Source organism: Choristoneura fumiferana, chromosome 6 (genome assembly GCF_025370935.1).
Source record: "Choristoneura fumiferana chromosome 6, NRCan_CFum_1, whole genome shotgun sequence".
NCBI lineage: Eukaryota > Metazoa > Arthropoda > Insecta > Lepidoptera > Tortricidae > Choristoneura > Choristoneura fumiferana.
Window position 1 is genome coordinate 15,195,030 of NC_133477.1, and position 13,879 is coordinate 15,208,908.

Below are 13,879 nucleotides of genomic sequence, written 5' to 3' on the forward strand. Positions count from 1 at the left end.
ATTACAGACTTGTGTGGGGAAGACTGGTGCCCGAACTAGGAAAAGGATATCCATCACATTTTATACAAACTGGCGATTAAAAAACTATTAAATAGTGTAGTGTGCAGAATATTTCTTGACTTAAATTATAAACGTACCGTTTCTTGCAGTATTTTCATGCAGTAAGTATTCTTATCTTGCAGTATTTTCATGGTATTTTCATGGACGTAGGTACTACGGTATTTTAGAGGAAGACGTTTCTGTTTTTAGCAAAATGGGATAAGTTTTTTTCATATTTTCAAATTATGATAGGAAAAATAGCAAAATTAATCCCGCTAATATCGACGCTGGAACGACTAATTGAATAACAGACCATTTTTGGCCAAATTGAATTATATATATCGGCGGCCGATCGTTAAATACGCCAGATAACGAAATTCCTAGGCATATCGTGAAATGGCGCCATTTCATGTATTGACTAAAGGACATCCGCCATATCGTTCAAAACTCACCGTTTAACGATTTGCCTAGTGACTTTTGGCAAATCACGAAATTCCTAGGCATATCACGAAACGCCGCCATTTCATGATTTGACCAGTTTAGGCAGATCATGAAAATCGTAGGCATATCATGAAACGTCGCCATATCGGTCCTGGCACTTCGCCGGCCACTGCCGCGGTACGCTCGCTTCGCTCGCTCGGCTCATGCGTTGTGGTCACAATTCATACTAACAACTCCTCGCTTCGCTCGTCGTACCTAAATTTTTCTTTTTTCGGCATATCACGATGTAGCTCTCTACTTACCGGGAGCTAGATTATCGACGAATGCGTTGCTCTTATCTTTGTTGTTTGTTTTTCAGGCACATCGTGATATGCCTGGCCAACTTTTAGGCACTAGGAATTTCGTGATCTGGCGAATTTTACGATCGGCCGCTGACATAATAAATATATATCGTTGAAATCAGTAAATTTTTCTGCGTCTAATGAGCCGGGTTTGAGGTCGATCAGAGCAGTATTTTGGCTTGTTAGCCATTTAAAAAAATACACTTTTCTGGAAACGACTGGCCTAAAAAGCCAAATTTTTATTAAAATTCTAAAAAATATAGTCGTCAGTCAATTTTCAAAATCGACTTTATGTCGTTAGGTGTTTTAATTACCTTAATTTACTTTAATTCAAGTTGGCTTGTTACCCTTTTTACTTGAGGCCAAGAATATTGTTTGTGGTGGTTAGACCTTTTTCCTGACTCTATGTTTATTATAAATTGCACGTTTGCCGTTTATCCAAACCAGAAAACTACGATGACGGTGGCATTAAATGCAATTAGTCTGAACTATGATGGCTTAATATTTGACATTTAAACTTTTATACCTACAATTATGTTTTTAATAGATTTGTTTTAATAGTCAAATGTTTTGACTAAGAATTAATATTTTTATTTAACGGTTAGCTAACTTAAATATAACAGTTCAACATCAATTTATGCCAGTTAACCATTCAACATTACCGGCACCTGTTTCTCGAACTACTGAACCGATTTAACTGAAATTTAAACGAGGGAAGGACGGCCAACAGCTATATAGTTAATGAATAAATGAAACAAATATTGATGTCTTCGATATCTTAAATAAAATTAAGTTTGGACCGTATATTAAAGAAATGCAATTTATTAAAATTAAATGACTTCCTAAAGCGTGCTCTGTCCATTCTATGTATCGACATCTATGTAGACTGCATGTTTCTTACATTAAAACGGCGCAGAAAAAACGTTCACAGTGCGCTTTGGTGAACAGTTGCACTTCAGTTTGTTGACGTTCATGACTGGGGTTGTGTGTGTCAAGCAGAAATAAGGTAAAAAATGCCGTTTTGCGTGATCAAAAGTAATTTAAAACCAGAAAATATTTTTATTTTTGTGTTTTATTAGAAATTTATTCTTAGAAATCTGTAGACAAAATTTTATAAGTTACCTACTAATTACACAGAAAATAAATAATTATCATTATTTCTTACAATTTCAAGCTTCCGTTATTTGATACGTTTGCGTATTGTCATTTATTTGCGTCTCGCTACAATTATAAAAAAAATACTTCATTTTTTATGTGATTTTAAAATCTCAACATTCCAATTAGGTATGTTTTCGTTTATAAAAATACGTTAATAGGCGCATTCGCTTTAATTTCGATTATCTTTTTTTTTATAAACTAAAGTGTCAAAAATGCCACTCATATTTCATATTATAACCGTACACATTTAATTTAGAAACTTAATAAATATTGGCATTTTTACATTTTCATTCGATTTTACAATTTTTTTTAGCACAACGATTCTTAATTGATATTAAGATGATTATTACATTGTATTTTTTACATTTCCTTACTAAGGTAAGTCAGTATATTTTAAACAATAAACAAATAACGTAAAATTGTTCATGTTTATCCTAGTTCACATTTTACAAAAGTAGACATTAATGTTAAGTTAAATAAAAAACCATTTAGTGGATGGAATTTTCCAATACTAATTTGTACGTTATACATTTTAACGAATTATAAAAAGCCGATTCGTTGTAAATAAATAATTACTGAGCAATAAAATTACACTTAAAATAAAAGATTGACTTAAAGAGTTACCTAGTAATAATATTAATAGAGACGTACAAGGTAAAAAGTATATTTGTATATAACTCAGTTAAGTAGATACATATTGTATACTTTTAGATCTAAAGGAGCTAAGTTGCTCACTAATATTTTGTGCAGACTTGTATGAATGATAAGTTATACTACTTAGTTATTAGTTAACCAAATAGTTAACTTCAAGACACTAGTTCTATTCTGGTATAACTAGTGATAGCTAGCTGGTAATATAAATTAATTAAAAGATCCTATCTATTCACCTAAAGCAAATTAAAAACTAATCACATTTCAAAATGATAAAAACGAAAATAGTTTAAACAAGGTAAAAGGATAATTGCAAATTATTAGACGAATGACTCTTGTTTCCATTAAAAGTACAATTTAATGCAGACATTCAATTTAAGTCATTTTTATTCCACCATCCTATCCTGTACTAACGAGTTGAGTAAGAAAGGGATGCAAATGACGCCACAGTGCAGGTTGTTTAAGTAAGCCTATTTCTTTAATCAATTGACTTGGAAAAATGACCAGTCTTATGCCAGTTGCGTATTTTTATACTTGACTGGAATGTCATAGTTAAACAATATAATAATGTATAATTTTTTACGCAAACTAAATATACGGAATTCTCATCGTTGCATTTGTTCAAAATTATTGTTAACAGCTCGATACGAGCCAGTCTATCAATTCCTTTCCAGACAATTAAGTTTTAAGGATAGAAATTTTGAAGAGCATCCGAATATATTGAGTTGTACGTGTCTCTTAGCACGTATACACTGTCGTTGGGTTTCCCATTAAATACATATTGGCCCTTTAGGTTAGTGACTTTAGAATTGGTGGGAGCCGGCTTAGGTTTGGGGTTAGAGTATGAAGGCACATTGTTATAGCTCGGTCTTTGCATGGAAGGCATCATCGGCTGTGGTCCGTAGCCATAAGGATCAACTTGAGGCATTGGTGGTACTTGAGGATAGCCTCCGGCTCCGCTCCATTGGTATACTCCTGTAGGCTTCCCATTTGATACGAAATCCAAAGGCAAGTTGATGAAAGGGTCTACTTGAGGTGGCATGTTTTGAGGCATAGGCGGGCCCATCGGAGGTCCCAGGCTGGGGGGCTGCGACACGTACCCCAAACCAGGTACAAACATGTACGGAGTAGGGGGCAGTCTGATGTAGAAGATCGGAGAGTTGTCATACTGAAGTGAGTTTAAGTTGTCGTTTTGATAGTTTTCTCCGTTGCCGTTTTTCTTCTTGTTTTGCTGTCGACGTCTCGAAGGGATGGTTCTAGATAGGTCGTCGTCATCGAAGTTATCGTCATTGACGGCGAAGGTTACATCATCGTCATCATCTTCGTTGTAATCTAAGCCTGAAGCTAAGAACGACGGAAAGTAGCCCAGCAGGTTAAGCGCTTTGTTTCTTCTGTTTGTTTTGGGCGTGGGCGATGGTGCATCAGTGGTTTCATCCTCTTTGTATTCTTCTGTGAGTTTGCTTTGGCGGTTGCTTGTTGCTTCGGGTAGGGCAGCTGCTCGCGATTTTCTGGAAGACGGGGCGCTATGACTGCGCGCAAACAACCCAAGGAGTATGAAAGCGACGACCAGATCTTTTGAGTACTTCATGGTGAATCTGTAACAAGAAAAAAAAAAGTTACAGATTGCTTAATTGTGGCGTCTAAGATAGCTCGTTATCTACATCGGACGAAGTAGGTTACTTTTTTTAAGATAAAGTGGAAAACAAGCAGGTGGGTCATCTGATAGAAAGCAATTGCCGCTACACATTGCATGGACCCTTATACGCAAATAAAATTGAGAGTGCGTTGCTGACAATTTGAGAATTGGCTTGTTTCTTGAAGAACTCTGTTGGATCGGTCTGGAAATATTGTTTATGCAGGCTGATTTAAGGTGACACTGTGTATATCAAAAAGTTCCACGAAAATCGATCTGTGTTGGATTGCCAATTATTGTTGGTTAAGCTGATGTAACTTATACAAAACGTATATAAGTTTCCACTTAAAATAATACCTACATATTAACCTCTTGTTAATGGTTGTGGATGGTAATAAATCTTTCTGCGAGATCTAAAAAGTCAAATGTGGTGAGAATTTACTGCGCGAGTACTTGATGCAAGGCAATTATTTATACATTTAAAGGTCTTAAATCTTGCGTCTGGTACGTGAGTAATTTAATTATCTTTTCAGTACAATTTGTTCCTAGAGCTAGTTGAAGACTTGGAATCAATTACTTACTCGACTTGTACAAAGCAACTTAAAGAAGATAAATAAAAAAACAATAGCACTCCTTGCAGTCGGGTAAAACTGGCCAAGTGTAAGTCCAACTCGTGCATCAAGGGTCCGTACAGACAGAGTAGGTGCCAGTGAACGTGAACACTCAGTGTTAATATATGCAGTGTGGGCTCATCTTAGATGATTCCTGTCAAAGACTGACGTAAAAAAATATAATTTTCCTATAAGAGATCATCATCATCATCAGGGACTTCCACTGTTGGACATAGGCCTCCCCCGTAGACCTCCAGTTGCCTCGGTTGGAAGCGGCTTGCATCCACCGTGAACCCGCGACTTTAACCAGGTCTTTCATCCATCTCGTTGGTGGACGTCCTACGCTGCGCTTGCCGATCCTCGGTCTCCACTCGAGAACCTTTCGGCCCCAGCGACCACTGTTCTCCGAGCTATATGGCCTATAGAAGATACCTTCATAATATCATACCAAATATCAAGTTTCTAGGACAACCGAAAGTAAGTACTCGTACCCCATGGTTTTCGCTTACGGCAATTTGTATGGAAACACCTTTCCTAATGACTGTATCTTCTGATTGCGTCGAATTAGACGTTAGATTTTTTCACTGCTCCAAAGGGTATATAGTAAACCTAAGTATTTGATATTCATTTCAGCTTGATACTTCTTGACAGATGAACAAGTTGATCCCATAAGGGTTCCATATTTTTTTTTGAGGCACAGAGCCCTAAAAAGACTAACTATACAAACATGATTCAGTAGATGTGTAGAATTGTTAAAAGATTAATATTCCAAAATGATTATTCAAAGTTTTAGTTTCGTTTATTATTTCAACATGGATCATTTTGGAAGCAGGTAAATTTAACTTTGTTATAATACAGATTTTCGTTTTAAGTCTCACGATACAACACCACAAATGGGTACAGTGCCATTCAATTACTTATACCACCCTAAGACGTTACGATATCAACACTAATATTATTCATTCAATGCCATCCATTAATATATTCATTCAATCAAACCACCTCCGCACTTGAATGAGTGCCGACACTCCTGACATACATGACAAGAGGCACTTCATGTATTTCTTATGAATCTTAACAGGCATAAAGTAGAGCCTCTATTGGCACGATCGCAATCTCTGATAAACTTGTTTATGGGATGTAATCGCATCGAATGAGATGTCTTGTACGCAATATATTCCTACTGAAGCAATAATTCGTCATTTCCAACCGATATTCAGCAAGGAAAGCAACAAATCAAGTTATAATTTGTGACGTGTTCATTTCCTTGGTATTGGATAGATTTGCACCGTTAGACAATCACTGTTTGATCGATTGAGATACAACATTTACAATAAGGAATCTATATAGATCTTGATTTTCTTGTTTTAGTACCTACGTACGGGTGTTTATAATTAACGTATTTAATGCCTGATAAATTAACATTTTGCAAGCTGTTACTTACTGTACCTACATAGTTTTATCTAAATCAATGCTAGGTTTAAATGGTATTTAAGTCTTGATTGCCCCCCTGATGGATTCAGCTTACTTGTAAAGGACATGAATGCTAACGGACTTTAGTTATGTTAAGAAGATTCGGAATATTGTAGTGTCCACTAAGACGATTTAAACTGAGATCCAGTTACTTAGCTATATCCTTAGAAAGATAATTAAGTATGTCCCGTAAAAAAGTGATTTATTAATTATTTAATTTATTTATTTTACCAACACATACAATTATTATACGGTTATTATTAATTACCATTATGTATGTATATGATGAGACAGCTAAAGTAAAAAGGCTTACGCATGAGTATGATGTACAAAAATGACAATGCATCACACATGGTCACTCATGCTACCTGCAATGTCCAGTAAGATCTGCTTGTTGCCGATATAGGAACCACATTATTGAACCAGTTTCAGAATTAGTCTGCAAGTCTTGTTAATATTCTGAATTTTAAATTGCAGCATAGCCGAATGTAAGCGAATCTTTTCGGAACAGCTCTGCGCTGCGGCCGCTGCGGGCGCTGTCCGAAATGAGGGTGTTTTGTTATGTTTTTTCAACTCCCGATGCAAAAAAGTAAAACATACTACTTATTGAATGTTGTTTGTAAATTATTTTACTATAATAGTTCGATAGTTAATTAAAAAAACTGACACAATTATCTGGCCCGGTCATCTGTACATTCTTTACCTTCAATTTACATTACATACAAGTATAATATTTAATTACACCTGCTAATTGCAATCGCATCAATTAAAAATCTTTTTACGCACCAACGCGTTGTAAGTTAATCGAGTAGTACATTGTTGTTTTTGCATTTGATAGAGTATGTAATTTATGGCATACCTACCTATTGCTATCAATAAACTGAGTCAAATGTGGCAAAGTAGGTATGGAGAAGTCTACTCAACTGTGAGACATCGAATAGTATAGGTATCAGAAAATGGGACATCTACCCTACCTAACCTACATAATTATTAAATACCGTTGCTATTTCATGACTGTCAGAAATTGTACAACCACTGCAGAAACTCTAAGAAAGGGACGCTGCGGGATAAAAGAAATGAAAGGAGTTTGCTTTTATTGTTACTAACAATACTGCGATTGTACTACTGTACAATTTTATAAAAATCTTTTTTTTTAACTAGCTTATAATGTGTCCCACTGCAGGGCGAAAGCCTCCCCCTTCTTATTCCACTCGTCTCTACTCTTGGCCAGCTCTTGCCAATCTGACTGGAATCTTCTTTTTATTTATATAAAAAAAGCGTGAACTATTTGGTTATTTTCAACTTCTTCTTGAGAAAAAATGTCTTAACAGACGGACGACGAAGTACCTCTATAGCAGTTCCTTTTTTTTGAGGTAAATATGAAAATCTAATAAATGTTACCATCTTAGTAAAACAAAAAGAAACTAAAGTCATATATAATAATAATATCGAGCCCAATCGCTTCTAGTGTCAAAAATTAAAATAAAAAACACTTCTGTATCACCTTTTTTTATGTCTCCTCGAGAAATATTTTCTTCTTCAAACAGGTTATAGGTTCCTTCCTTATGTACCCTGCGGCTTGTCAGAACCCCAGATGATTTGATAAGAATTCCTCAAGATTTCCTTAACGGGAAGCGACTCTACATACAGATGTTCTTGTACGCGTAGCGTGCTTTGTAAAATGAAAGTTTTTGTGGTACAAATAAGGCGTTATATTTTTCTTGTTTAAGGGGTACCTATTGAGTGAACTCAAGAACACTTTGGATCCTTTTACGGACGAAATAATTCCTTCAAGAAAAGGGGTGATATTAATGTAAAAAAAAGGTACGAGATTGAAATAAAGCAGAAAATTATTGGAGCTAAATTAAAAAAAAAACGAGAGCTAAGAAATTATCGATTCAGTAGGTAATGAAAGCGTCTGAAAAAACACCGTAGGTGTAACGAAGCAGGTGGGAAGGATTAGGATGATTTTATTTAAAATTTAGTCACGCATGGAAACATTTTGTCAATCAAAAAATCCTAAAAAAACTTTCAGATCCAGAGTAGATCAGATTGATCAGTCAAACGAACTCAAACAACCGCCGAAATTTATCTGTTTATAAATATCGAAAGACACCTTGCATAAATAGAGTTACGTACTTAATGAGTTGTAAACGAAAAGAAAACACTCGAAAGTTTAAAAATATACCTCGCATACGCAATACAAACGGCGGCAAGTCAAATTCACTTTTTAAAACACAGATTAAGTAACAAATCGACATATCATTGAAATGAAAATAAGCCCTTTTAAGTATTTTATTAGCTCGCACAGTATTATTACATCGCGTAAGAATCGGCGTGAAATTAATATGGTCGACAAAAATATTACGTGTCTAATGGTATATTTAGGCGATATTAAAATTACGATGCAGACCGTCTAGTTAAAATTAAGTAACGTTATGCGAGAATAACAGATCATTGGCCTGTAGCAGGTTATGCTCCATAATACATATAGGGTTGCCTCTCATTTGAGTATTTTATACGGTCAAAAGTTTGTAGGATTCTAATTCGTTTACATAGTCCCCTAAATGAAATTTAAATTTATTCTACAGAAGTAGGTAAGCGGTTTTTTGTCAACGGGTTTGTTAATGGTAAGTACTTACACCATTAAATAAAAAGATCTGGTAATTAAATCATAATGCTTTCCAAATTTCTAGATTCTATTTTCAGTAATTTAGATTGTACGTTGTCTGTTAATAACTTATACTACTTTGTCCCTTACTTGCGTTGAACTTTTCTAAGTATAGTTTTTTTTTTATTTCGAATGAAAGCTTGTACGCCATTTTTCACAGTGCCATCATAATTTTATATTTAAACTTGAATTATACCAATTATGAGACAGTAACTAAGTCGTAAAACTACAGTGTATAGGTAGAGTCATTCACGTGGTTCTTATTTCAATGTCATTAATGTCTAATTTTATCAAAATCACGAGTCTTCGTGGATGGCACTTTCGTTCGTAATTCATTACGTTCATAACTCGAAACAAAAGATCGGTTTTCTTTTTCATTGTCATTAGAATCTTCAGTAAAACGAATAAAACTGACGAGTCGCGACATCAATATTCTGGTTGTAATGTTATCCTGGTTGTATCTATGCGCGTTAGCAACCCTACACGATACTGTTTTGATATAACATTAATTTCACTATTTATAAGTTTATAACTCGAGTTCGCGACTTCGTCTTTATTACAGATTGTAGAACGTCCCGCTCGTGCTTTACCTACAGCGGTGTTTAGTCAAGCTTACCCAATGATCTAAAGGTACTAAATTATTCCAGAGCAATATAATATTCAATTAAAAGGCCAAATGGTCGTAATTCTCACTCTTGTCGAGATATTAGCTATAAGCTAATGATGTTCCACAAATTGGCCAGGATTGGCTATCCAGGGAGCATCGGCCCGAGTACTGATTTCCTCTCCGATGGGTCTACTCACTTGTTTATGGTTCTTTTTTTGCCAAATCAAATCAGTTTCCGGTTCAAAATTTAAGCATCAATCCGACGCTTGTCTTACTTATGCTATATATCTATCCAAAATTCATAATAAGCCTAAATAAACGACTGCATACGAAGTCTAGATTATTTAAAATGAATAATTTCATCGTATGAAATTGGAATAATTTGGCATAATTTTTGCAAAACATAATTGTTTTAAATTATAAGTTGTTCATTGGTGTATCTAATTCAAGTAATAAGGTACGCTTAATCAAATCTAAGCAGGGCCGACAAAAAAGTTAAATACTGCTTAAGTATAAGGAACGGCTAACGATAGCTAAATTGCGATTAGGTACTTTAACACTTCCATATCGGTGATAAAGATAATAGATTTCAATTAACTTTTTACTATGAACGTTTTTCTTAATGCCTTTTCTAGAAATTTCTGGTTTTGAAATTAAAGAGTGGATCGATAAATGAGTATCGACATGATTTTAATTTGGTATCGAGTCACAATGCTTTAGTTTTATTGTTATTGTTATACTGTGTAATTTCATTAAATAAATATCCATACTAATATTATAAATGCGAAAGTGTGGTGTATTAGTATGTTTGTCCGTCTTTCACGCAGAAACAGAGCGACGGATTGACGTGATTTTTGACATAGAAATAGTTTATGGGCCAGAGAGTGACATAGGCTACTTTTTATCCCGGAAAAACGCACAGTTCCCGAGGAAACAGTTCCCGATTAACAAATTCTACGCGGGTGAAGCCGCGGGCAAAAGCTAGTAAATAATATATGAAGGATCTTGATGCAAGGAAAAATTCAAGGAAATAGAAGGCCCGGAAGAGGGGCTATCTTGTGCTCAAAAATCTCAGCCTATGGTGCAATTTGAGCACTAGACCTATATGTTCCTGGCAGCATCAAAGATAAGGATAACCCTAATGACACCTAACCTCCGACAGGAGATGGAACAACAAGAAGACATAACCTGAAAAAAAAATAGAAAAAGTTACGATATAGTTACCTATCAACAAAGTATTACCATACATCAAACATGATTATCGGAGGCAATCAATCCCTCTCATACAGTTTTTGCACATCCTCTTTTTTATGTCACATACATGAATTAATGTACTCGAGTCATTACATATTCTGGTTTTACATTTCGTCTAGGACATTAACTCCTTGTTTATAATATATTTTTTGTCAATATGGTAACTACAGAAGTTATAATCATAATGAGTATTCCATAGACTTAGCTAGTAAGATTTAAAGCTTTTAATCCTCTAAACCTACAGTGAAGAATAATGAAAAAGATAAGATGAATCTGTCTGTCAATATTGTAGTCAAGTTAATCAATAATCTTGTTATGTTCTTTTGACTACTTATCTACGGAAGCCAGTAGAGATAGAGTTTTATAAATAAAGTGTAAAGCTATCATTTTATAACAAAACAACACACAATATAAAAAGAAAAACAAATTTGACAGCCCTTGATACCTTGTATATAATATAAAGTCAGTTAAAAAGTTTTTTTTTTTTTAAAACCGTTTTGTTACACTTGTGATACGTTACACTAACTTTGAATAAAACTCGTATGTAAATTCAACATGTAAATCAAACTGCACCTTGACATGCACTCAGGAAAGTTCACTTAGCTTGATTACAGATTTCGAGATACGAGCTTTTTCAAAGTAATTACGATTATGACCTCTACATATAATTTCTCGGATTTCTGTTTAATTATGTTATAAAGTAAAACCCGTTAAAACGGAAGCTAACTTAACACCATTATCTGTCATTCAAGGAAAATCCTGGCCTTTGAATCTTCTGATGTGAGAAAACTACTCCCCCCTAGTTAAAATGTTACCTAGTTTGACAGCCGTCGGCCTAAAGCCTGTAATTTACATAGCTGACCTAACCTACGCCACTCAGTGGCCTGTGGAGACAGCCACTAACATAATAGATGTCTTAAGTTTACCGCAATCCCCATGTAAAACACGCATGTCGCTAGAATTAATCGAACTACGGCGTTTTCAAAATAATCATCCAGCTTGTTTATTAATTTACTAGACTTAAGCCGCGGTTTTATACGCGTAATGTATTAGATTCGCTAGTCATATTGCAATTCTGGGATTTTAATAAATTCCCATGGGAATCCCCGAAGATCATATTATTATTATCATATAGATTTTATAGCTATCGAAATTTGAAGGTTTTATTTCAATCCCTAGCAAATATCGAATTAAAAAGTAGCCTACGTATTATTCCAGACGTCCAACCGTTTTACTGGTGTGAATTGACAACATACAAGATGTCTTAAAATTGTTGGGTTACTTTAAAACTGATCCCTGTAGGTAATGGTTTTTCATAGAAATATTTGATTAAAAATTATATAACGCGTTTGACGTGACGTCACTTTCAACATCGTATGTTATACGTAAATATTTGTAAGACACAATTTAAAAAAAACCCTGAAAAACATTAAATGGAGATATCCAGTCAGACTGACCCATTCTGATCCAGCTGACGCACTCCGAATCTAAAACTTCTTGTATAGGTCCCTATTTAGATTTTATTCTACCAATCCAGTTATTTCACATTTAACCGTATCAAATATATTGTTCATACATTCAATTCACAGCTTAAATACGACGATAGATACCTCGCTAAGTAATGATCACAATTTGTGTCACCCTTAGCGAGAAAGTGCACAGGCAACGATGTAATGAATGGTTGCATTCACGAATATTTGAATGACTTTTCACATTCGCATTCACAATAAGACGAATGTGATATGAATATTTGCAAACAATGCAGTAAGTATAACATTAAAATAGCTTAGGCGTCTAAATGGTAAATTGTCTAAGTGTAAAACCTAAGTAGCAAAAAATCAAAAGCACGATTTAGTAAAAAAACACTGGATTTGCTTTATTTAATATCTTATATTTCAGATTTTTTTCTGCTCGTAAAGAGCGGTCTATTGTAGCGTCGTCCCTCGCATTTTCCAAGGTAAGTATTACTAAATTAATGTTTCGTTGAGCAAACGTATTTATGGCTAATAAAACCAAATGTTATCTCGTTATTTATTTACTAACAACAGTAGGTAGTAGATATCTAACTTATTTGTAATAAGAATAATTCTAGTAAATCAAAAAGTTACCTTTATGTGCACGAAGTTGAATATTCGCTCGCATTGGAGAATATAGCTGTACGTAAAACTATTTTGTCATCACTACACGCACCAAACTGGCACCTAAATTGTCCACTCATTCGCGAGAATCGAGTCTCAATGCTAAGGAATTTGCACTGACCACGAAACAATTGGACAGGAGTTGTCTTTAGTTTAGATTCTAAACATTCATACCAAAGCTAACTCATTGCGTAAGTGAAAACGCATCCATCTAAACATTGTCCATGACCAATGCGATTAACATAAAATATCTTATTAAGATATAATAGTGTGACAGGTTTTTCTTTTAAATTCATCATATCATATAATATACTACTTACCAATACTACCATCACGTTTTTTATCAAAATTTTCAAGCCAGTAAAGCTAGGTTTGGAGAGGGGGGAACATGCTTCTTACAAAAATTTGCATTTTGAAGCCCAATCTTTTTCAACAGAATCCCTAAATCGAAAAATGGTGTTAAGAAACTTATACTAACTTTTTTTTAAAAGACCTGTCCAACGGTACACTAGGTATCTAGCACTAATAGTCTTTAAACTAAGCCACAGACGGATGGACGGACAGACATGGTGAATCTGTAAGAGTTCTTTGTAGGACTACTTCCTTGTACTACGAAACCCTAAAAGCTACTGCGAATACGAGTGCCGCCATTAACTATGTAATAAAAACTATTTTTTGTAGGTACCTAAGACACTAAAGGCGAATTTATTACAATTAACTTACCTACTAATGACAGAAAACAATTAAGTTTTAGAATTGGCCGGCCAGTAATACTCCGTTGGGTAAATGTGCTCGATGGTCTATTGTTGTCATTTTAGTTATCGAAAGGAAAATTTGCGTCGTCTCTAGTCGTGAGTGCTGT

At 34.7% G+C, this 13,879-nt stretch overlaps 1 protein-coding gene across 3 annotated transcripts in view; it reads right to left on the reverse strand.

Moving 5' to 3' along the window:
* Positions 1–1,857: 1,857 nt before the first annotated feature.
* LOC141429184 (uncharacterized) overlaps positions 1,858–13,879 on the reverse strand; it is a 140,894-nt gene continuing 128,872 nt past the window's right edge. For all 3 annotated transcript variants that reach the window (XM_074089443.1, XM_074089441.1, XM_074089442.1), the window contains one exon: positions 1,858–4,225. In XM_074089443.1, the coding sequence (XP_073945544.1) occupies positions 3,316–4,218 (903 nt within the window). In that variant the 5' untranslated portion in view covers positions 4,219–4,225 and the 3' untranslated portion in view covers positions 1,858–3,315. The remainder of the gene's footprint in view (positions 4,226–13,879) is intronic.